General features: G+C 37.7%; 1 protein-coding gene across 1 annotated transcript in view; it reads left to right on the top strand.

Annotated features, from left to right (window-relative positions):
* CAMSAP2 (calmodulin regulated spectrin associated protein family member 2) overlaps positions 1 to 26,131 on the top strand; it is a 114,608-nt gene that overhangs the window by 14,230 nt on the left and 74,247 nt on the right. Inside the window, 1 exon segment of the mRNA XM_021682731.1 lies at positions 9,058 to 9,317. Within this exon segment, the coding sequence (XP_021538406.1) occupies positions 9,058 to 9,317 (260 nt within the window).

Below are 26,131 nucleotides of genomic sequence, written 5' to 3'. Positions count from 1 at the left end.
GAGGGAGAAGCAGACGCTGAGCACGGAGCCTGATACGGAGCTCGATCCCAGGACCCTGGGATCATGACCTGAGCCAAAGGCAGATGCTTAACCCAGGCGCCCTGAGGATTTTAAACCTTAAAGGTGCTGAAAGTCATTGAAAACCCTAGGGTTTCATGGTGGTGTGTGACATGATCAAATTTGCTTATGGGAAGTAAGCAAATTCTGGCTGTAGTAGAGAATGGCTTGAAATAGGGACAGGAATGGATGTGTGAAGACGATTAGGAGTTAATGAAGTGATTCACATGAGAAGCACCGATAGCCTGGAGATGTGAGTTGAGACTGTGAGAAGGGGATGGATTTTATCTGGGGTTTGAGGGAGAGGGAGGCATTGATGATGACTCCTAGGTTTCTGGCTTGTGCAACTAGATAGATGGTGGTGTCATTCATCGACATGGGGACTGCTGGAAGATGATCAGGTTTGGGGGGAAAAGACTGATTTGGGGCATTTTTAGGTTTCATAACTTTTTCAGTATAATTTCAAACATGTAAGAATACTACAAAGAACTCCCAAGTGTCCTTTAGCCATATTTATCAATTGTTAACATGTTCCCCATTTATCATTTTCTCTTTCCCATCCTCCCACATAAACATGTGTGTATACATACATACATACATACATAATATTTTCTGAACTGTTTGAGAATGCATGAGAGACATTGTGTTTCCCACCCCGAAATATTTCAGTCTATCTCCAAAAATGAAGGATCAGTTTCTTATATATAATTTCAGTAAAATTATAAAAATCAGGAAACTTAACTTTGATATATTATTATCTGATCCACAGTCCAAATTCAAATTTGCCAATTGTTTTAATGTCATTATTGCTATTTTTTTTTTTTCCATGATTCAGGATCAATGCATTGCAGTTAATTGACTTGTCTCTTTAGTCTCCTTTAACCTGGAATAGTTCTTTGGTCTGTCTTTGTCTTTCATGATATTGACACTTTTATTAAAGATTGAGCATCCTGAGCTGCATGCTGAGCTGGGCCTCTGGCTCCTTCCCTGGGCATTGTCTTAGCTCTTGCTAAACTTCCTTCACCCTGTGTTACAAGCAGCCGGTTCTCTTCAGGGGCTGACTGGGCTGCCTCCCCTCTTGTGTTCTTACACCCTGCTCTGGAGTATGGGCCCTTACATAGCCACTGTCCCTTCTGCCTTTGGTCTGAATGACTGGGATGATGCTAAGATCCTGGCATGGGTGCGGGTGCTGGCAGTGTCCCAACAAGAATACCCAGGCACTACGAAGAAAGGCAAAGTGCACAGAGACCTACCTGCTCCCAGACAAGGACTGATGGAGATCCAGACACTGGAGACCATTTCCCAACCTACTGCTCCTCCTGCTATCTTCTTTGGCTTTCTTTTTTCTTGTTCTTTTCCCTTCTCTTTCTTCCCTTCCTTGGCTGACCTACCGTTGCACCGCCTCTCATCACTGCTGCTGTTGCCACCTGTCTTTCCACCAACAGATATACCCTGTTGCTCCCTTATACAGCTCCATCCCTGCATTGCACAGGGGACGTGGGCAAGAGTGCCTGGGAGGCACCCAGAGACAAACCAGTTGGCATCTAGGCAGCCCCAGAGGAGAGCTGTTTAGCCAGAGGGAATTTCCTTACTCTCTGTTCTTCTAAGATTGAACAACTTGACATCCTCCCTAATATATAATGATGCTAGGGAGGTGGGTGGGGCAGAGGGAGAGGAAAGAAGTAGGAAATTCCTCTTCTCAGTACCCCATAAGGTATGAGCCCACAGTGTTGATTTTTCCTTTTATTAAAATTTTTGTTTTATAAATACAATAGACCAGTTATTTTATAGAATGTCAATGTGGATTTGTCTAAAGTGTCTTCATGATTAAAGTTATGCAAGTCTGGCAGAACTACCACAGAAGAGATGCTATATTCTCAGTAAATCGTATCAAGAAACACCTAATGTTTGTTTTGGTATTGGTGATGTTAACTTTGATCACTTGGTTAAAGTGGTATCTGCCATGTTTCTGCACCATAAGATTATTATTATTCCATTTTTAATTAATAATTTATGGGGAGATAAATTGAAATATCCTGTTTATCAAGCTTGTATCCACTGTTTTAGCATACAATAATGATTCTTGCTTAATCAGTTATTACTATTGATTATTACTGTTCCATTTATTAATTGTGTTCTCCAACAAGAAAGAGGTTTTTCTTCTTTCTCTTTTGCTTATTTTTTCATTATATCAGGATGGACTCATTGATTCTTGTTTTATTCAATGGGTTATAATCCTTTATCATCATTATGTATTTTGATGTTCATATTGTTCCAGATTTAGCCAGTGGGATCTCCTTTCTTCTGGATCCTATGTCTTTCTGACATGGCCCCATCATATGCTGACATTTTCTTTCTTTTTGGCACACGTACACAACCCCCCCCCCCAAATACATACAAATACATTCTTAGCTCATCTTGTACTTTGTCTTCTCCAGCTCTAGAAATCACCTTTTCTTTCCTTTTAGTGAGAAACCAAGATATAGATGCTAGGCTTATTACTACTGGGGGTTTGCAGACAGAGCTAGGAAACACACATATGCATATATAACATAAAGTACATCTATTTCTTTCTCTGTATATAGACAGATATAGAGCACCACGTGTTCATACTGACACTTTGCATTTTAGTCCAACACCACAGAGTTCGTTCTAATCTTTCTAGTTCATTTCTAGTCCCTTCCTAGATTTGTAACTCCCCTTGTCAGTGAGAAACTTGGCACCCATTTTGAATTTGGCGTTTCTTTGTGAAATCCAAGTGAAGAGTTGAGTAGACTAGCTGGCTTATAAGGATCTGGGACTCAGAAGAGGTGCTTTTAGTCTCACAGGGGAGTGAGAGGAGTGGAAGAGGTAATTTAAACTCAGGAATGCTGAACAGCACTTAACACATCATTTGGTAAGTGGAAGGGTAGAGGGAGTTCACTTTTAATTGGCATCTCATTTGAAGGCAAAGCTCTATGTTTTAGGTACTGTATGTTGTTTTAGTAAACATTTGAGTGCCTGCTGTGTTCCAGGCACTGTTCTAGGTGCTAGCGACACAGGACAAAGAAGTATCCTGCCCTCCTTGAGGTTACATTGTAGTGGGAAGAGGCAGAAATAAACGTATATATTATAGGATAGTAATAACTGTTATATAGAGGATTAAAATAGGATGACTGATGGATGGTCAGGGAAGGTATATCTGAAGAGGTGACATTTGGCTGAAATCTGAATGGAATGAGCTATCCACGTGAAGGTTAGAGGGAGGAACGAGGGAGGAAACAAAAGGAAGACCTAGTGCACAGGCCAAAAGGCACAAAGTGCGCATGCTGTAGCAGCAATAAGACTTGGATGTCTGGAGCATAGTGGGCCATTGGGGGAGGGGAGATGGGGAGGATGAGGAGGAGGAGGCCGAGGCACATCTGCAGAATAAGGAGAAACTTGAACTCAGAGAAATTAATTACTGCACTAAAAATCCCATAGCAAGTAACTGGTAAAATTCAGGCTCATCTTTTTAAATCCAAAGCCCGTTACTTTCAAAAAGCCCCAATTTTGCCCACTATATCATGCTGCCTCCTGATGGCAGTGAATGTAGGTTAACTGAGAAGAGGTTTGGTTTTGAAGGTTTACTTCTTTTTTTTTTTTAAACACACTGTCTTGTTTTTTTTTTTTAATTTTATTTTGTTAATCACCATACGTTACATCATTAGTTTTTGATGTAGTGTTCCATGATTCATTGTTTGCGTGTAACACCCAGTGTTCCATTCAGTACGTGCCCTCTTTAATACCCATCACCAGGCTAACCCATCCCCCCACCCCCTCCCCTCTAGAACCCTCAGTTTGTTTCTCAGAGTCCATAGTCTCTCATGGTTTGTCTCCCCCTTCTATTCCCCCCCTTCATTTTTCCCTTCCTACTATCTTCTTCTTTTTTTTTTTTTAACATATAATGTATTATTTGTTTCAGAGATACAGATCTTTGATTCATCAGTCTTACACAATTCACAGCGCTCACCATAGCACATACCTTCCCCAATGTCTATCACCCAGCCACCCCATCCCTCCCACCCCCCCACCACTCCTTCTTTGCAGAAGTAAAGAGTGACCTAGGGAGATAATTCTAAAGTTTTTAAAGACAGGTACAATGAGTAAATTATGATGACTAGCACAGAATCTGGGAGTTCAGGGGAGGTTTGAAATATTAGAGTCCTTTTAGGACAAGGCTAATGACTAATATTTTTTAAAAATAACATTTTCATTCATTTATCAGATATGTATTGAGTGCTTACCATGTACTAGGCATTAAGTTAGGAGCTGAGGATTTATATCCTGGTGAATAAGACCGACATGGTCCTTGCCCTTTGGTCATGTGTAAGGGTATATCTTTGTCAATAGTGGGTTTTAAAAAAATTTTCCATTTTCATAGGTAAAAAATGACTCATTATAACTTTCTCTGATACTGGTCCTATTTTTTTTTTTTTCCTGTTGACCATTTTCATGTCTTGGTTAATTTCAAGTTCAAGGTCTATGTCTTATTTCAGTTGGATGACAGGTATGGTAGAGAAGTTTGTAATCCTGATAATTAGCGGTTAAGTTTTGAAACTTAACTAGTTCTCTCTCAGTAATTGTTTTAGAGATAATTTTTCAGATTTGGAAAATAAGGCAGTGTTCCCATGACTGAGCGTGGTGATATTTCTGAAATGCATTCCCCTCTTGCCTCTCCACCCTTCATTGTTTTAAAGAAATCTGTATCATTTGCTGGTATATGTATGCAACTAGTAACTAACCCATCTTTATAGAAAATTGCCTTGAGCAATTCACTGTCTACTCCCTTTACTTGTACTTCAAGCATTTCAGGTGATTGTTAATTTCAAAACTTAGATCTAGTCAGGATTTATAATAACATGATTAAGATAGGTTCTGCTTAAGTCCTGGTACACAAGAAAAACTTGTCTCTTATCCTTTGCAGTTCTAGGAGTGGTGTTTCACTCATCCATTCCTTATGCATTAATTTCTTAACTTTTGTGTTCTGGAGGTGAGGGAGAGGGTGAAACCTCTTATCTTTGATTTTGTCTGTTTTCTTAAAATGCTGTTTCAGTTCATTTGTTTCACAATGTGATACAATTTCAAACTTAAAATAGTTTTGGATAGTTGGCAAAATGAAGTCTTTTAAGCATGTTTAGTGCTTGAAGACTTGTTTTTGAAAGTGACTTATTTTATAATACTCAATGTGTAGTTTTGCATTCTTTTAGGGGGTGGGAAAAATCCGTTTTAGGCTTTTTTTTTTTCTGTCATATTTGTGAAACATTCTTTGGCTTGTTATGGATCCTTTCCCTTTCCTTGCATTAGGATCTTTTTAAGACTTGCACTTTCATAACTTAGATTTGTGGGTATGCCATAATAAAATGGAAATAGCCCCTCAGCTGCATGTCTTCCACCTTCTAGCCTAGTGATCTTGGCAAACCATTGTTACTTCTTAAGCTATTTAGCTAGATGATTTGGAGCTAGGACTCTGCATTTATCAAATATGTGCCCTTGGCAAGATAACCTTTCTTGGGTTCCTTATCTTTAAAATGGGGACAAGAGAATTGTTAATATTGAACGACAGAAGGCACGTTTAGGACACTGTCTTGACACATAAAGGTCCTTAGTAAGTATTAGTATATTCCTAATATATATTTGTATTTTGTCTGATTGTCTAACACTTTCACCAAGTTGTTATAAAGATCAGTGTGGGAATGGATATAAAAGCAGTAAAAGAATGTTAGGTGGATGACAGGTATGGTACAGAAGTTTGTAATCCTGATAATTAGCAGTCACTTTGCTTTGCATAGCTTATGTTCAGATACCAAGTCACCTATATTAGTCATTTTTTTATTGTTACAGGAAATATCCATTAGGCCTACATTTTACAATAATTATCTTAAAATCAAGTAATTTTTCTTTTAGAGTTGTTCTACTAAATAACTTCTATATAGTTCCTATGATACTAAATTTAATTTGCCAGCACTGTATTCTGTAATTTATGCCTGTGCTTATATATCATGCTGAGGCATTGTTAAGTTTAAGGCTGGCTCACTACTGGTTAAGGTAGCTATGAAGGAAGAAAAGTGTTTTCAATTATTAAATGGGGATGATATTTTTAGATGTCATCAGAATCCCAAATTGATATATCTACTCTTGACCTCTTTCCAGAGTCCTGTATCCCCAGCTTCTTTTTGGATATTTTTGCTATCATTTCAAATCAGCATGTCTAAAACTGAGTTTATGATCTTGCTTCCAGAATTAGTGCTTCTCAGGTAACCCAGGCCTAATGGTCTTTGCCATCTTTACCCCCTCTCTTAGCTTTATTCCTGGGTCCTTTCGAGTTTGTATTAAGTAGTCCTTTATGTCTTTTACTTCTTGGTTTTCACTACTGTTTTCCAATTTCATTTCCTTATCTTTATAATCTATGTCTGATTTTTACCACTATCAGTATTGAAGACCAGATTAATTGTCCCCAAACATCATTCTTTTTTTTTTTTAAGATTTTATTTATTTATTTATTTATTTGAGAGAGCGTGAGTGAGTGTACAAGCAGGGGTAGGAGCAGAGGGACAGACTTCCCACTGAACGAGGAACCCAACGTGGGGCTCCATCCCAGGACCATGAGGTCATGACCTGAGCCGAAGTCAGGTGCTTAACCAACTGAGCCACCCAAGTGCCCCCGCAAACATCGTTCTTAGTGTGTCACTCTTCTCCTTTTAAACAGTAAGCAATTCCTTTTTAGTTATTGTATAAAGTCTTCATGCTTAAAAGAGATACTACTTTTGTCTTATCCCTAGCCTCCCATTCCAGCTTTACTGCTCACTCTTATCCTACAGGAACCCTTTTCTCCACCCAGATTGTTCAGTTTGGTGTCTCTTCACATCTTCTTTTCCTCTCTCTTTCTCTCCCTGGCTCTCCCCTTCTGTTTAGATACTCTTTTTTTCTTGGCTAAATAAATTCTGTCTATTCTTTCTATACTTTTTCTTAAAGATGAAGTCATCTCAGCCCACTATGATGCTTCTTGCTTTGACCTTTAAGCACTTTAATTGTTCATTTAGAACAATTGTTCATTTAGCACTTAATTTCTTTCATTTGGTGCCTAATCATTCATTGTTTCTGAATTGCTTAACTTTATTTGTCTGTCTAGGCTTTTTGTAGATTATTGGCTCCTTGAAGGTAGGGATTATTTCTAATACCTTGAATTTCTCCAGAACCATGATGGTATATAAAATGAACATGCAATCATTACTATAATATTGTTTGATGAAAAAATATTTTTTAATTTTTTTTTTTTAAAGATTTTATTTATTTGAGAGAGAATGAGAAAGAGAGAGCACATGAGAGGGGGGAGGGTCAGAGGGAGAAGCAGACTCCTTGCTGAGCAGGGAGCCCGATGCGGGACTCAATCCCGGGACTCCAGGATCATGACCTGAGCTGAAGGCAGTCGCTTAACCAACTGAGCCACCAAGGTGCCCCGAAAAAATATTTTTTAAAGATTTATTTATTTATTTTAGAGAGAGAGAGGGCATGTGTATGCACGTGTGTGGGAGGAGGGGCAGAGGGAGAGAACCTTCGAGTAGACTCCTGCTGAGCGTGGGGCTCCATCTCATGACCCATGAGATCATGACCTGAGCCGAAACCAAGAGTCGGACACTTAACTCACTGAGCCAACCAGGCTCCCGTGATGAAAATATTTTTCTAAATAATAAAAACTCTTCAAAAACTTTAGGGTGAAAATTGCTAAGGAGTGTATTAATATTTTGTGAATATATTTTAAAAATGCTCACTTTGATTAGTAATGTGGCTTATTTTGAGCTTATATTAAAGCTGCCTATTCAGAAGCCTCCTAAAATCAGTGATTGGGGATGTCTGGCTTTGAAACCTCACTTTTCAAAGAGAAGGCAGGCAAAGGACTGGCTAGGTGTCACTCCAGAGCTCTCAGGTTCTATGATTGTAGCTCCATGTTAACTTGTGACTTAGATGCCTCCTTTCATTTTGGAAGACAAACCCCATTCTTATCTTGGCTCTGATTAGAGCACAGAGCCCAGGTGAGGAGTGGGGAGGAAGAGGAAGAGATACAAGGTAGAAAAGACAAGAAAACTTGTAAAACAGTGAGAAGTGTTTTGTTTGTTGTGCTTTTTTGGTAATCTGGCTGCCATCAGATACAAAAGCAGCTCCTAAGGTTGATTTAGAAGTAGACAGTGGGAGAGTGGGGCTTGACATTCTTCAAGGGAAATGGCTAGCAGAAAAGAAACTCAGAAGAATTTGGTTTCTTTCTTATGTCCCATTTGTAAACTCTCCTTTCTGTGTCTCCATTTAATGCATCAGTTGGGTGTCCAGGAGGGCTTCTTGGGGTAGGATGGTGAGTGGTAAGGTGGAGGTAACAGTGATTTACTAGGTTAGGGATTTTTAAGAGTAGTTCTCCCCTAAACCATAGCTGTAACTGCCCCTAAATAGCTTCAGCAGGCTAAGCAAGAAGGGCGAGAGACTGGAGACCCTGAGACAGAGGGACAGAATAAGTTAGGCAGTTTCTCTTTTGCAAGTGCTTAGCTGTACAACTTTGGGCAAGTGATTTTATGCCGTCAGTTGGCAAGGGCTAGCATTCCCCTGCAGTACCTGTTACAGTGCAATTCCTGGTTGACTGCTTGAATGTGAAGGGATTCACTGAAATTAGTTTTTAGGAATCTTTTAGCACATTCTGTGGATTTGAGTATACATGTGGGAATACTTTCCCAAGAGAGTCGCTGGACTTAGAAAACTTTTCTCTTTGGTTGCTTTGTAGTCCCTTTTTCGAATATACTTGGAACAGTATCTTCTATAAAATAAATTTCTATCTCCTTTATTCCAGATTATCTGCCAAGATCTAATAAATTATCTTTTTAGCTAAAGGGTTATTGTTATTTTTAAAAGGTATCTTCTGTGACATAATAATTATTAAATAAATTGTGTTTCTTTTATAAACATATTCTAAGAATTTTTTCCCCTTAATCTTTATAGAAAATGTGCCAGAGGATCTTCGAGAACCATTTTACACTGATCAGTATGATCAGGAACACATCAAACCACCAGTTGTTAATTTGCTTCTATCGGCTGAACTATACTGTCGTGCTGGGAGTCTCATTCTCAAGAGTGATGCTGCGAAACCCCTTTTGGGCCATGATGCTGTAATCCAGGCTTTAGCACAGAAAGGTCTTTATGTCACTGACCAAGAAAAACTGGTAACCGAACGAGATCTCCACAAGAAACCCATACAGATGGTGAGTCTTTATTTATCCAAAATTACTTTGTTTGAAGTGCAGACTTTTGTGAATTATATTATAAAATGGAGGGAAATATGTTTTGAAATTGGATTGTCATCTCTGCCTAGAGTTTAAAGACTATCATTTTCTTATAAACCTCGTTTCCACATGAAGGAAGATTTTAATATACTATTTTGGAATGTTTGGAGCCATTCTAATACCCAGGAGAAACTATTTACATTCTTTCTCGCTACTTTAAAGTGATTTTTATTTAATTTAAAAACTTATTTTTTCCATCACAGAGACTATCTAGAAGAGATAGAAAATGTATCCTTGATTTTATTCTCCTTAGGAAGGAGATGAGATTTTTAAGTGTTCATTTACATGTTTGAATGACCTCTTGGTAAATTTCTGCATATATGTTTTAGTTTATTTAATAACTATTAATTCATTCTTGTGAATGAAGGGCTCTAAGCTGGCCTGTGACAAGCATGCAGGAGCTTTGTCATGATGGTCTCTGGAGACAAATCCAGAGTTTAGGTGCTTCAGTCTGGTGTACTACTTTAGCTTAAGTTCACAAAATGCTGATCGTCATCAAGAATGGTATTAGAAGGAAAAACAGATTTGCACATTTGATTACATCATGTTCTTACATGAGACTAGTTGTAGAAGGGGAGAAATACATGTAGAAGACTATATTTAGAAATACACGAAATTATGAAGTTGAAGGCAAAAATTAGTTTACCAAATCTAGTACTAAGTGAGATGATCTACTTTCTGCCTATTTTCCTTCTTTAAAAAAAAACACACAGCTATTTTGTTAGGAGAAATAGAGAATAATGTCTCAAGAAAAATTTAATGAATTTATAGATTTATGGTAGAATTATTAAGGATAACTAAGAATGTTTATTATCAGATATGAGATTTTCAGCTTTCATTGATGCTTTAAATTCACCTTATGGTTACCCTCTGATTTTTGTATGTCTGCTTTGGTTACATATCATATATGTGAACAGTTTGCCAGTGCCAGGAGTGAGCAGAATTCTACTTAGGTGTCCTAGCAGTATCTCACATTCATCCTCTCTAGAATCATTGCACCGATTGGATGCTCCTGCTATGATTATTTCTACTTCCATTATTTCAAGGCCAAGTAGATGGTTATAAAACACATCAGTGACTCTGTGAATCTGTGTTTGCTTCGTAGCTGCTCTTTCAGATACAGTTAGATCTGTTAGGTAACCTATTATTATCTATTTCAGGTCCTCTTAAGAAAGAAACAAACTTAACATTTTCTGGATTATTTTCCTAGTGTAGTTTGGTGCACATAAAGATAAAATATGAAGATACTTACAGAATTAATTAAAAAATGAGGGTTTTGGAAGACTGCTAGTTACATTACTATCAGGTTTCTTTCACACTGTATCTGATCCTGGTGATAGCTGTGAACACATTTATATTTGATTGTAGGAAAAGGTATTTAAAGGCCATGATTTAAGTGATACAGAATTGCTCTTTGTCTGGTTCTGACCTCTTTCTGTGGGTTTTTAGAACACTTCATGTTTGACTACATCATCTTGACCCTTTGCAGTGTCACATTTATTGACCTGTGTTTTAAGTGTATGCTTTCAGCTTTTGTCACAGTTTGATTTAAGGCTTCTCAATTGCTGTGAAATTTTGATTGGTGATATGGTAATATTATATTACAATTTTTCTAAAACCTATGTGAGAAAATTTCTGAGTACTGTTAAAAACTTTGTTCCTTAAGAAACTTTGGTTTTAGAATAATAAGAGTAATAAGTTTCACTTTTCTTGTCTTGCTTTTTGGGAAGTAAAATGAAAAATAGTGTGTTTAGTTGCACTGAATATATTGACTTCCAGTGCTTTCATCTCTAAATTATCTTAGTACTTTTGGGATCTTTATTTCTGTATGCTGCCTTACAACCTTTTGGAAAAGTCACGTGGTGGTAACAAAAGTATCAACATAAGTATAAGGCAGGTTCGACTAAGCAGATTTTATTAATTTGGGGGTGGGTGGGGCTTGGGAGGAATGCCTTTTTTTTTTTTTAAATGAGAACACATGTTGGAGAACATATGCTTTTTTATCACAGTGCTTTTACAGACAGATTTTGAGAGTATAGCCTTTAAAATGTTTTCTTCTGGGGGCGCCTGGGTGGCTCAGTTGTTAAGCGTCTGCCTTCGGCTCAGGTCGTGTTCCTGGGGTTCTGGGATCGAGCCCTGCATCAGGCTCCCTGCTTGGTGGGAGGTCTGCTTCTCCCTGTCCCACTCCCCCCGCTTGTGTTCCCTCTCTCGCTGTGTCTCTCTCTGTCAAATAAATAAAATCTTTAAAAAAAAAAAACAAAACAAAAAAACATTTTCTTCTGTATTTATATCAATGGGAAAATATTTTAGACGTTGTCTTTAAAGCCAATTAATAATTACAATGTATTAAAGTTCATTAAGCACATAATCATTATCTGTAGGATTGTGAGAAGAGATTGTAGTTGTGATCTGCCTATTGAATATTACAAATGTAATATGTGAGTAAAAGACAAATGCAAACAATATACAGTTACAGTGCTAAAATAAAATGCATACTGTTCTGAGAACTAAACTTAATGTGTGCTTGAATCAGCATTAAGTATATGACTGAATAGTTACCAGAGGAAGAGTTGTATACATTAAAATCACAGGGGAACATCTTTCAACTGAAAGTGTGCTGTAGCCCAAATCAGATTATCTATCAAATTATTTGTGAAAATAATACTGGTATCTAGGATGATGTAAAAATTAAGGGACTTGTAGCAAATAGAGTCAGATACTGAAAAAGATAGCTTAAGTGTACAGAGAAGATTTCGAACTTTTTTCCTTAGCAAAATGAATTTGCATGTTTATTACATTCAGTATCACCAGGTTAGGCTGGGGGATTTGATCAGTGTCCTAAAATCTTAAATTCGTAGAATTTTATAGCCAGAAAGAACTTTAGAAATCAGAAACCAGTATGTATAAAACTTTCCAGTGATGAGGAACCTGGGGAACATGAGTACTTGGGAACTTTGAATAGATTCCCAGTCCTCTTGTCCTGTGACATTAGTACCTTTACAAGAGGGGTTTGGATATGTATTTTTAAACAGGTGTTCCGGGTGAATTTCGGGTGAATTTTATGATCAAGACTGTATGGGAGGAGCGCCTGGGTGGCTTAGTCGTTAAGCGTCTGCCTTCGGCTCAGGTCATGATCATGATCCCAGGGTTCTGGGATCGAGCCCCGCATCGGGCTCCCTGCTCCGCCGGAAGCCTGCTTCTCCCTCTCCCACTCCCCCTGGTTGTGTTTCCTCTCTCGCCATGTCTCTCTTTGTCAAATAAATAAATAAAATCTTAAAAAAAAAATGTATGGGAAATTTGATCTGATCCAGAGTCATTTTACATATGTGATACTTATTTAGAGAGGTTAAGTGATTTGCCTAAGGTAGAAGTGTTACGCACTAGCAAAACTAAAATTAGAATCTGAATGAGCTAGAATTGTTACTTTCTAATTTACAGTGCTGTTATCTGAAGCAAATTTATGCACTTAAATATGTGAAGTCATCTTTACTTATCTGTCTAAACTGCAGTCTGGTTACTAATTAAACTCTTGGTTGTGAATCAGCTTTCCAACCATGTTTGCATATATGGGAAATGAGAGTTGATATTTGTAAAAGTCAATTATTTAAGTAAATGTGTATATATATGTGTGTGTATGTATATAGTATGTGGGGTATGAAATAATGAGATTGATTTTCATATGATTACAAAGTAACATTTTTAAATCAAATCTTGTTTTGGGACGATCATTATTATATAAACAAAAAATTTATTTTGATGTGCTTTCTTTTAATGACTACCAGAAAAGGATCGAATATCCTGTTTGTTTAATGGAAATTAAAGTGGGTTGTTAGGTCATTTGATAAGTAAGGCATAAAATGTTCTCTCATGAAGTGTCAGTATTGCTTTATGGGTGTTTTTGGATATTCAGAAAATATAAGCTAAGGAGTTGTACATTTGTGCTACTGGCCAGTAAACTGCTTTGTTATAATGGAAGGCCAGTGAAGCTGTGGTTAAAACATAGAAAGATGATGGAAGTATTTTTTTACTCTCAAGAAGGATATTCCTATATGTAAAGAAGTGTTACTTCATTTTATCACACTTCATGGTCTGCATTCAGCTGACCATTAATGCCTCCCCTTGAATGACATTGAGCTTAGGATCTAGTGAGGAAGAAGCCTGCAGAAAAACAGTAATCAGACTGCATGAAGTAGGTGCTGAAGTTTAAGCAACAGGTAATGGAGAGGTGGTTGTGATGATTTCTTCTAGGGAGGACCAGGGAGGGACAGAATGGGATAAAATGACTAATGGGGTTTCAGTGGATAGGAAAAGGGATGAGGTGAGAATGGTAACCAGGCTGAAGGAGTTGTTTGACTCAGGTTTGAACTGTGAAAGTTTGTTTGACTCAAGTTTGAACAAGTGACAGTATTGACTACATGGAGGCATAGAAGTGAGATGAGGCTAAAAAATAGGTTGGGGTTAGATCATGAAGAGGCTATGAGCTAAAGTTAAGGATTTTTAAACTTTTTTGTGGGTTACAAGATCATGGAATAAGTTTTCATGTTACTTTCTTTGGTTTTTGGTGGTGGTGGTGGTAATGGTGGTGCTGCTTTGTTGATTTGTTCTTTTCCTGCCTATAGTAAACAAAACATTGCAAAACACTGAAACACTTTGTGAGCTCTTATACTGTCAGCTTAGTGTAAAATATAATAGTTTATTAATTCTCAGATCTTTCTGATTTGCTTACATCTGTCTGTATACTTGTTCACTTCTCAGACTCTCTGGTGGCTGTTTTTATTTAGTTTACTGTTCCAGGCAGTGTGATTACACTTTATATATTGTATCTCACATAATTTAATTCTTAGGACAACCCTAACAGGAAAATATATTGTCTCTGTTCTACTGACGAGGAACTGAGGCTTTGAGAACCGAAGTAAGGTCACAGAGCAATCATAGTAACTAGTGAAGGCAGGATTCAGACTATCTCTGCTTTAACTATAAATCCCATGTTCTTGGGGTGTCTGGCTGGCTCAGTTGGTAGAGAGTGTGACTTTTTTGTTTGTTTTTTGTTTTTTTTTTTAAGATTTTATTTATTTGAGAAAGAGAGAGCAGGAGAGAGAGGGAGAGAGAGAATCCAAAGTAGACTCTTTACTGAACACAGAGCCTGACACAGGACTCGATCCTACAATCGTGAGATCGTGACCTGAGCTGAAACCAAGAGTCAACTGCTTAACTGACTGAGCCACCCAGGAGCCCCGCGCATGTGACTCTTGATCTCAGGGTTGTAAGTTTGAGCCCCATGTTGGGTGTAGAGATTACTTAAGAACAAAATTTAAAAAAAAAATCCCATGTTCTTAGCCACTACATTGTATTTTTTTTTTTTTTTTGTCTTTGCCTGAGGGATAGGAAGGTAATTGGAATAGGATAACAGGAGTAGGTAATAGGAAAGTGGGAAGTGGAGTGGTAGAGGGAAGTGAAATGGTATGCTACCAGGAAATCTGCTTGGTGGTTTGAAATCTTGGTAATTTGTCTACGCTTCTTCTCAAAGTAATTTACCCATAGTTCCTGTCTTGAAGGTTATGTTAATTTCGTGTACTAGGGAATAACTGTAGTCTTCGACTTGTTTGACTGTTAATAGATGATGAGGCAGAGTTATGACAGGGCCTGTCTGGGTGGATATGAGTTTCTTGATGTTAAGAATGTGCAAGGTAATTCCCTTGTTAACCATTATTTTTGCTGGATGAATGAAAGGTGTTGAGGACAGAGAAGCTGATCCCAGGAACATTGTGCTGTTCCTTTTTTCTTTGTCTTCCTTCCTGCCCTTCTCCAACATATTGGTCTTGTTTGGCAGCTATTCTTTCGGATTTCCATGGTGCCATCATCTGTTGGAACTCAGTGTAATTTACTCATGTAGAAGCTTAAAAATTTTTCCCCCTACTTAGGAAGATTAAAAATTGCATGTTAGAGGAAGAGAATTATATAAATGTAAATATTGCAATAGTAGTTCAGATATTAATTTCTGGTCACCCTTGTATAATAATGCCTAGCAGGCACCCCCCTTTCCCCCCCAGAAGTTTTTTAAGTTTGATACAATTTGATCCTATTCTAGCTTCTCTTCATTTCCCAGCTCTGATGAGTGAAAAATCACCTCAATTCTACCTCAAAAATGCTTCTCCCAATCAAACTCTCTTCTGCATCTCAAAGGCTTCTGCTTCAGGTCCCCGACTATTTTAACAGCCTCCTAAGTGCTATCTCTTTCACAATACCACCAGAGTGACTTTCTGTAAAGAAATCTGATGGTATCCTCTCTGGTTTAAAATCCTATATACTAAGTGCTCCCTATCATTTCAGGATAAAGTACACACTTGGCATGACATAAAAGGTCATTCATGCCCTGTCCACATCTAACTCTCTGGTCTCATTTCTCATTGTTCCCTAACACGTACCTGATTTCAAAGCTACAGCCAAACTCCTTGTTTTTCCCTAAGCAATTCATGATGCTCTCACACTCCCTTTTAACATCCTGTTATACTTTTATATACACTATCTTATAACATGCCCGTCTTTGCCTCCCTGGTAAATTCCTTCAAAACTCAGTGTAAGAGTAAGACCAAGTTTGGTGCCTCTGTACACCTAAAAGATATGTATTAATTCCTGTCCTTGTGGATTATAATCTGCATTGATTCTGGGGAGACCCACAGAGAATGTTAGCATGAAGTAGGATGTCACACAGAGAGTGTGCAGCAATGAAAGGGAATCCCAAGAATAGGAATAGTAGGGAGAAAAGGGAATTGTTTTGGTCACTGTCTTAGTCTGTTCAGGCTGCTGTAACAAAATACCACAGCTTGAGTAATTTATAAATGAACTTATTTTTCACAGTTTTGGAAACTAGAAAGTCCAAGATCAAGGATCAGCATGGTTGGGTTCTGGTAAAGGCCTCCTTCTGGGTTGTAGACTACACATTTCTCATTGTGTCCTCACATGGTGGAAAGGGCAGGGATTTCTCTGGAGCCTCTTTTATAAGGGCATTAATCCCATTCATGAGGGCATGGCCCTCATGACCTAATCATCTGCCAGAGGCCCTGTCTCCTGATACCATTGCCTTGGGCATTAGAATTCTAACATACGAATTCTGGGGAAACATGACATCCAGACCATAGCAGGTACTCTTTTCTTAGGTAAGGGATGCATATCATTTAGTGACCGCTGACATATAAAGTTACAGTTTACTTTGCAAAATATTGTTTTAATTTAAAAAATATTTTAGGTTTCATTTTCACAATTTCTCTGGTTTAAAAAAAAAAATCCTGGTTTAAAAAAATAGGACAATAACTAAGTTTTTAAGAACACATGTGAAATGAAAAATATATTTATTATAATGTTCAGTGTATGTTATATTGTTTTGTTCTTACATAAAATCTAGGTTCTTCTTTATCTGACATTTTATTTTTCTTTTTTTCTATCTTTATTGACAAAAATTGCATATATTTAAGGGGTACAACTTAATGTTTTAGTGTGCATATTCATTGTATATATTTATCATATTAAACCAAGTGTTATGTCTTGTACAATAAGGGCTCAGTAAATGAAGTGTTAATTTCCGGCCACAAAGATCAGATATTTTATTTTATTTTATTTTATTTTAAGATTTTATTTATTTATTTGAGAGAGGGAGAGAGCACAAAAGGGGGGAGCGGGAGAGGGAGAAGCAGACTCCCTGCTGAGCAGGGAGCCTGATGCGGGACTCGATCCCGGGACTCCAGGATCATGACCTGAGCCGAAGGCAGTTGCTTAACCAACTGAGCCACCCAGGCGCCCGATCAGATATTTTAGACAAATTGAGATGGACAGTTTCTTATTTCCCTAGGGACCATGTGTATGCATCTTACTCTGCTTCTGGCCATTGCTGATTTATCTAAGGGTTGAGATACCTGATGTATGGTGGGCTGATTGGATTGTTTACTGAGAATCTGAAAACCCAAATGGAGAGAGAATCACAGCACATTGATAGTAGGTCGTTGGAGCCACCCCATCTTACCAAGGCGGTGCCCTAGGCGGAAAGTCTGTGAACTCCTTCTGCTGAGGTGCCTGGCACTGCTCAGCTTCTGGCTTTCCTGAGCTTAGTGGTTCAGCTCTTCCATACATGCTGTAAACTACTCCAGTGCCCTCCCATCCTGATAAGCCCCAATTTTTGTTTAAATTAGCATAGTTAATTCAACATTTATATTCTGTTGCTTGCTATTAAAAGAACTGTAGCTAAACATTAAATAAAGAAAAAGCCGTCCATTTTTTTTTTTCCCCCCAATCCAGGACACATTTTAGCTATAAAGTTTTAGAGCTGAAAGACCCTGGCAATCATTTGGTCTGGAGTTCTGAAATTCTTTTGACTGTGACTCACAGAAGTACATTTTACTGCAAATGCATTTACCACACCTGGTTTACTTAGTTATACATACAGAAATAAAAGTATTTGTGCTTTTAACTTGATTTTTATTCTATTTTAGTTGGAAAAAATATTAGTTATAACTAACTGAATTGACTTCATGAATGACCCATGAATGGGTTATAAGCCCACATTAAAAATCAATTTAGTTAAATTGCTTTATTTTCTAGAGAAGAGCAGTAAATGACAGTGTTGGTATTGAAAAGTAGGTACACACCCATGTTTTTCTTAAAAATGTATTTTAATATTCAATTACTAATACCTTCTATCTGTTTTAATGAAAAGAACTGTGGGAATAGAGTTTATATGTGGACTTGCCTCTTTAAGATTTATTTTATCTAATTTCTATGGTATACTGCTGTCAGATTAATTTTCCTGAAATGACACTTTGATATCTGTCTTATTTCCCAATTCAAAAAATTTTAATCATTTTATTTGATTTGAAATGTAGTATACACTACAGTTTCACGTGCAATTCCTTTTTTTTTAATTTAGCTTTTCAGAGTTAGCATCCAACGATGATGGAAAAAGTTGCTTCAAACTTTGTAAAATAGATAATTTATTGTTTCAAATTTTTTTTAATGAGGTATAATTGATACATAACATTACATTAGTTTCAGTTGTATAGCATAATGATTTGATATTTGTATGTATTATGAAATAACCACAGTAAGTCTAGTTAACACGTCACCATATATATTTACAAAATTTTCTTTTTCTTGTGATGAGGGCTTTTAAGATTTATTCTCTTAGAACTTTTTTTTTTTTTTAAGATTTTATTTATTTATATGATAGAGAGAGACAGCGAGAACAGGAACACAAGCAGGGGGAGTGGGAGAGGGAGAAGCAGGCTTCCCGCTGAGCAGGGAGCCCGATGTGGGACTCGATCCCAGGACCCTGGGATCATGACCTGAGCCGAAGGCAGCTGCTTAACGACTGAGCCACCCAGGCGCCCTCTTAGAACTTTTAAATATGTAGTGCAGTACTATTAACTATAGTCACCATGCTGCACATTACATCCCCATGACTTATTTAAGTCACGTAAGTTTGTACTTTTTGACCCCCTTCACCCATTTTGCCTATTCCCCACCCTCCACCTCTGGCAACAACCAATCTGTTATCTATATCGGTGAGCTTGTTTTTTTGTTATTGTTGTTTTTTAGGTGTCACATATGTGTAAGATTGTATGATTTTTGTCCTTCTCCGACTGAGTGATTTCACTTAGCGTATGCCCTCAAAGTCCATCCATGTTATCACACTTGGCAAGATTTCATTCTTTTTTTTTTTAATTTTTTTTTTTTTTTTTGACAGAGACACAGCGAGAGAGGGAACACAAGCAGGGGGAGTGGGAGAGGGAGAAGCAGGCTTCCCGCAGAGCAGGGAGCCCGATGCGGGGCTCGATCCCAGGACCCCGGGATCATGACCTGAGCCGAAGGCAGACGCTTAATGACTGAGCCACCCAGGCGCCCCAAGATTTCATTCTTTTTTTATGGTTGAATAATATTCTGTGTGTATGTGTGTGTGTGTTTTCACATTTCACACTTTCTTTATCCATTGATGGACACTTAGGTTGTTTCCATATCTTGGTTATTGTAATATGTACAGTATTAATGCTGTAATGAACATGGGAGTGCATATATCTTTTCTAGTTAATGTTTTGATAATTCACTTTGGAATAATGAAAGTTTTATATTCTTTTTGTTTGTGATCTTATCTTCATAACTCGAAGTAGCAAAAGCTAAGATACTTAAGAAGTTGTCTAATATTACAGACCTGATGGCAATAATTTTTGTTGTTTATTGACGATGAATTAAACATATATTAACTGGGGCTTTTCATCTTTTAAAACAACACAAAAAGAAGACTGTTCATTATAGGTTACTAAACTTCAGTAGATGGTACAGTAGAAGGTGGTTTGTATTTATGTATGATACATAATTATGGCTATATAATTATATATACACACATATATAATTAGAGCACAAAGATTGAGATGTTTTGGCAGGTTTGATACAGAAATGTAGATTTTTCTAATTTGCGCAATTACAGTCCATTGCTGTAGAGCAGTGGGTGGTCATAGTTGTCTGTAACCATCTATATCCCCAGTCTGTATTGCACAGTTTGATCTCCCACCTCAACCCCGTGATACCAACCCATTTTTGCAGCTTGGTAGATTATAATAGTTTAATAAATTGTTTTTAAGTCATGTCAGTGATGTGATTTAAAGAAAATAGATGATCATTAAAACAAACACTTTAAAAGTGTTCCATTTGGATGCTTGCTTATGTTCATACACCTGGATAAATAAGCTTCTGTAATAAAAAGAAAAAAATCCTTATGTTATTCATATTCCTTCTGAGCCTGTACTGTTCTGTGGTTGAAAAGAGGGTTATAGTGAGCTATGTTACAAAGTGAGATATGTTACAAAGCTATCCCAGGGGTCCATCTTTCTTTTCAGGAAGTTCTTTATTTATTTATTTATTTATTATTATTATGTTAATCACCATACATCATTAGTTTTTGATGTAGTGTTCCATGATTCATTGTTTGCGTTTAACACCCAGTGCTCCATGCAGAACGTGCCCTCTTTAATACCCATCACCAGGCTAACCCATCCCCCCACCCCCCTCCCCTCTAGAACCCTCAGTTTGTTTCTCAAAGTCATAGTCTCTCATGGTTCGTCTCCCCCTCTGATTTCCCCCCCCTTCATTCTTCCCCTTCAGGAAGTTCTTTTAATAAACTTGCAGGGGGGCGCCTGGGTGGCTCAGTCGTTAAACGTCTGCCTTCGGCTCAGGTCATGATCTCAGGGTCCTGGGATCGAGCCCCGCATCGGGCTCCCTGCTCAGCGGGAAGCCTGCTTCTCCCTCTCCCACTCCCCCTGCTTGTGTTCCCTCTCTTGCTGTGCCTCTCTCTGTCAAATAAAGAAATAAAATCTTTAAAAAAATAAAAAAATAAACTTGCAGGGATGTAAGAATGCTGATTATTGTTTTCCTGAATTTATACATTTTACTTTGTTGGTAAGCAGTCAAACAAGTAAACAATAAAAAGTAACTTCAGAGAATGGTAAGGACTGTGAAGAAAGTAAAAGCAGGTTAATGTGACAGAGTGATCTGAGGCAATTGTGTGCTATTCTCTTTAGTTCGCATGGTTAGGGGCATCCTTACACGGAATGTATTTGAGCAGAGATCTACATTATGAGGAGCCAGTTAGGCAAAAATAAGGGGAAAGAGCATAACTGGCAGAGGAAACAAATTCAAAGGCCCTGAATTGGTAGGTCATTCACAAAATAAATAAACTTCATGTCTGGATGATAAGATTCGTAACTAAGAATTTCATGGAGGGAACATTTTCAGGAATTGAAGTTTTAGGGTTACATTTATTTACCATAAAATTATATAATTTGTACAATATGAAATACTGATTTCTTTCAGTAAATATTTGTTGAAAATTTTTCTGGGCCTGGGCAATGGGATGCAGTAATGACAAGACACACCAAGCCCTTGCTTTCATAGAGGTAATATTTTGGTAGCAAAGACAAGCAGTAAAAAGGTAAACAAATCCTAACAATTTCAGACAGTGGCAAATGCTGTGAAGAAAATAAATCAAGAAGAAGGGGCTAGAGGAAGTGGAACATGCTATTTTCATAGGAGGTGGTTAGGGAAGTCCTGTCTAGAGAGTTGACATTTGAACTGAGACCCAAACACCAGAAGGACAAGCATGTGAAATCTGGGAAAAGAACATTCCAGGCAAAAGGAACAGTAAGGTTAGTGGCCTTGATGTAGTAGTGAGTTTGGTATGTTTCAGGAACTGAAGGCCACTGAGATTAGTCATGAACTAGATTGATAGGGAGAATAGATAGAGATAAAGATTATAACCAAAGCGGGTAGAGCCCTGTAGACCATGATAAGAAGTTTGAATTTTATTCTGAGTGTGCATGGAAATCATTGGAGGATTTTAAGTAGGGCAAAGAGTTTGATCTGGTTTACTTTTTAAAAAGTGCTTTCAGGTTGCTTTGTAGATAGTGGATGTAGATCGTAGGTGGGGTGAAGTGGGGTGGGGTGAGGCAGGAATTGTATTTTAGACCTGTTAAGTTTTCAATGCCTTCTAGCTGTCAGGTAGTTGAATATATGAGTCTGAAATTCAGAAGTCCTGTGTAGAGATTTAAATTTGAGAGTCATCAGCATTTGAAGTCCATGGGCCTGAATGAAAGCACTTAGGAAAAGAAGGTGGGTAGATAATGATTAAAAGCCATTATAGTAATTATAGTGTAGCAGAGAAGCTTCCCTTCTTGGGATTGTCAGTGTTTTAGTGTAGTAACGTCATAGTAAGACAAAATAATTTGAAAAAAGACTGGATAACATGTATGTGATAAATTTAGTAAGTACAGAGTGCTATATATTAATATAAAATCAGTTTCTTGCATGGTGAAGCAGTAAATTAATAGGTAAGGACATTCAAAAGCTTCTTCCATATATCAAAAAGTTCTACCAAACTTATTCTTTAGAAAAAATTAGTTGTCTTGGGTGTTGAAAATGCAAGAAGTTGGGTGCTCTTATCATAGTATTTGGTCAGAGAGCTCAGGAACATTTGTCTTGTTCTTTGACTAAGACTTCAGGTTGCTTTGTAGAGAAATACTTGAAAGAAAAGGCAGAAAAAGCAAAGCAAGACAAAGAAAACATTTTAGTATTAGCTCAGGTTCGGTTCCAGCCCCCAGTGCAGAATTTTGGTAAGCTACACTGAACCAAGTAAAAGGCTCTTTTTGTCCTCCATTACATTGGCCTAGAACCAAGTAGTAATAGGATGTCCTTTATGTTCCTGTAACAGCCAAATGTGGGATTTATTATTCCAGTAGGGTCAATGGCTATCCTGCCTGTTTCAGAGGAAAAAGCACCTGAGAGGAGAGAGAAGCCTGGGTGAGCGTGCAGGGAGGGCAGGAGAAAATAGAGAACTGGCCAATGGTGGGAAGAGTGGGAGAAGTTGGGTGAGCAGCAGACGGAGGAGGCAGTGAGAACTAAAGGTGGGGAAAGGAGGAGCTGTAGTGAGAAGACCAGGACCAGGTAGGTGCTGCCTCTATAGGTTTGTTACTTGGAAAACCTTTAAAGGAGAGAGAAAGAACTTGGATTTCTCATAGATCCTCTTAATATCTTAGTAGTCATAGGGAAGAGAGAACAAGAGAAGGATGACTGGCCTTTCCTCTTGAGGGAGCAGGTTCTGGGCTCATGAACACTGCAGCCACATGGACAGATGACAGACAAGAGGCCACACGTGACATGGTGCTGACCTTGATATTTAAATACACCATCCCTGCAAAACGTAGGGGCCCAGTCAGTGTTTCGGAGTCTGTTTCTTACCACTATTTCTTTCTAGGGTATGGAGTAAAGGGAAGGATGAGGTTGCTCAGAAGAGAAAGAGTATTTCCTTTTCCTTAAGCCAAAACTTTATGATTAATAATTTTTTTGGTCTTGTATCTCAGGGAAAATATTTTAAGAGTCTGTTTAATAAATACAGAACATCATGATATATTTAGAGGAATCTCAAAGATTTTTCTAAAGTAGTTTTAAAATAAAAACTAAAAGTACCTTTTCTTTTAATATAAAATTTTAAGGCATACAGGGTTTAGAAATTTGGATATTGTGACATTTTATTAATTGTAATGCTGTGCCTTGGTACCACTTGTCTAAAATAAGCTTTTCCTCTGGCGCCTGGGTGGCTCAGTAGGTTAAGTGTCCAACTCTTGATTTCTGCTCAGGTCATGATCTCACAGTTGTGAGATCGAGCCCCGCGTTGGGCTCTGTACTGAGAGTGGAGCCTGCTTAAGATTCTCTCTCTCCCTCTCTCTCTCCTACCCCCAGCTCACAGGCATATACACTCTCTCTCTCCCTCTCTCTCTCTGTCAAAAACTTAAAAAAATAAATAAGTAAAGTAAGCTTTTCCTTTCCGTCTTTATATAGAGTTTATGTCATACCACTAGCTACCATGTAGTCACAATATTACTGGAGAAGGCCTGAAAATGCAAGGAATACTAATTTTTTTTAATCTTTCTTTTGTTAAATAGCATTTTAATTAATAGCATCATTTAATGAAGTTTTAGTGATCTAAATTAGAATTTAAGTTTAATAATGCCAATAGTTAATGATTCATTACAGATTAATGTTTTAATGGATTTATAGATGTCATGGTCTACCAAAATTATAGAGGTGGCATTTTATGTGGCAGTACTTGTCTATTTGAAAAGTCAGTGCTAGGAAGGTGTTGCCAGACGAGGGGATAAAAAAACTTGACGGTCTTGATCTCTTTACATTTTTTTTTTTTTAAAGATTTTATTATTTATTTGACAGAGAGAGAGACACAGCGAGAGCAGGAACACAAGCAGGGGGAGTGGGAGAGGGAGAAGCAGGCTTCCCGCTGAATGTGGGGCTCGATCCCAGGACCCTGGGATCATGGCCTGAGCCGAAGGCAGCCGCTTAACGACTGAGCCACCAGGTGCCCGTAGGTAGGGGCATTTCTTGAGAATTATATCAATAGGTTATTTTGTGGGGCAAGGAAAATAATTGCTTCACAGCTGACAAGCATCCATTTAAAGCACACTGGTTCATAAATTTGAACTTTCAAGTGTGCATACATTTCCCTGCCAGTTAGCTGGTGAGGTATCTCCCAGGGCTAGAGCTCTTTACTCTTTCTGATAGCTGCAGCTTTGTGGGCTCTGGTCAACGTCTATGTGTAGAGGCCATGAGACCCGCTTAGGGAAAGTGTGATCTTTTAGTTCCACCACTGTGGCATGTTAATCTGGGCACTGCTTGCCAACAGGCATTCATCTAGAAGGAGGTGGGTGATCTCCAGATACTTGGTAGGTTGGAGAAAAGGTATTTGTACTTTTACTATGCTGTTTGAGTTTCTGCCATAGCTGTGTTCAAATGTTGTGAAACTTTCTCTGTTGCTATTCAATTTTAAATTGTCTTTGTATTTTCTACAAACCTAGGATGGGTTAGCTACCGAGGGAGACATCATAACCTTCCTTTTTCTTTTTCTCATAGATAGTTGGGAAATGAAGCCTGACTGGGTGGTAGAGCCAAATTAGAGAACAGCTATGATTGTGTTGCAACCTTATGTTTCTTTTTTTTCTGGTAAAGTGAGTACTGTTAGGAGCATTTTTCATACACGCCCAGCTGAAAGAAATCTACTGACAAACTTCCTTTCAGGCAATTTTTTCATTGTTAAGTGGAGCCTTTATTGATGCTTATTTTTATGTGATAAAGTGTATTTCAGTGTATTTTATGTAGCTTGTTTTAGATTTTGAGATTTGAAGCAATTTTTGACTCATCATCACATATGCTTGGGAAACTTTCAGATTGGGAAAGCTGTAAAGCACAAACATACTTTGAAGTACCCCATATGTGACTGGTTAAATTATACTAGGAATGTCATATTGGTTAGCAAATGAAAGAACATAGCTGCCATTTTACATTGTTGGCATAAAGTAGCAGCAATTATGTTGAGTGGTGGTGGACAAGTCTGAGCTGCCATATATAAACTATCATAAAAATAAATCTTTCCCAGGTCACTATGGTTAGGACGTTTGGAAAATATATATGTTCTGTACTTAAATCTTGACTTGTTGGATATAATAGTCTTTTTTTTTTTTTTGTCATAAAAACCTGGTTTTATTGTCTTGGTGGTTATTTTTTTTTTCCTGCTTACATGTTTTTGATGGCTCTTTGGCACCTCTTTTCTTAATGGACTAGGCACATGAAGGTGGTATTACAGAAATCTCCTAATTTAGTTCCTTAAAGTATTAATTGATATAACATTTGTTTGGGAAAGCATAAAAATAAACGATGACAATGAAGTTTGAAGATTATATTTAAAAAATAGACAATTCTGTAGGTTAATCCCAAAGTCATACACTGACTATATAATACCTTAAGTAATAAAAACACTGCAAACCTTTATATCACTTAGAACTTTTTAGAGTAGTTTGATGTACACCTTATGTGATGCCATGTGAGGTGAGAAATCAGGTATTATCCACATTTAACAGAGGAAGATGAAACTCAGTGAAGTCTCAATGACTTCCTAAGGCCAGATCTTTCTTTTTAAAATCAACTTTGTTGAGGCATAATTTAAATAAAAGAAAATACACCTATTTGAAGTAAATAGTTTTTGAGTTTTGACAAATGTATGTATTCATGTACTACTCCAGTTAAGATATAAAATGTTTTTATCACCCCCCAAAATTCCTTTGTGTCTCTTTGCTGTAAGCCCCTCACCCCACTCTAGGCATCCATTAATCTCCTTTCTGTCACGGTAGATT

This window comes from Neomonachus schauinslandi, chromosome 6 (genome assembly GCF_002201575.2).
Source record: "Neomonachus schauinslandi chromosome 6, ASM220157v2, whole genome shotgun sequence".
Lineage (NCBI taxonomy): Eukaryota > Metazoa > Chordata > Mammalia > Carnivora > Phocidae > Neomonachus > Neomonachus schauinslandi.
The sequence above is the reverse complement of the archived record's forward strand: the minus strand, read 5'-3'. Positions and strand labels throughout refer to the sequence as shown.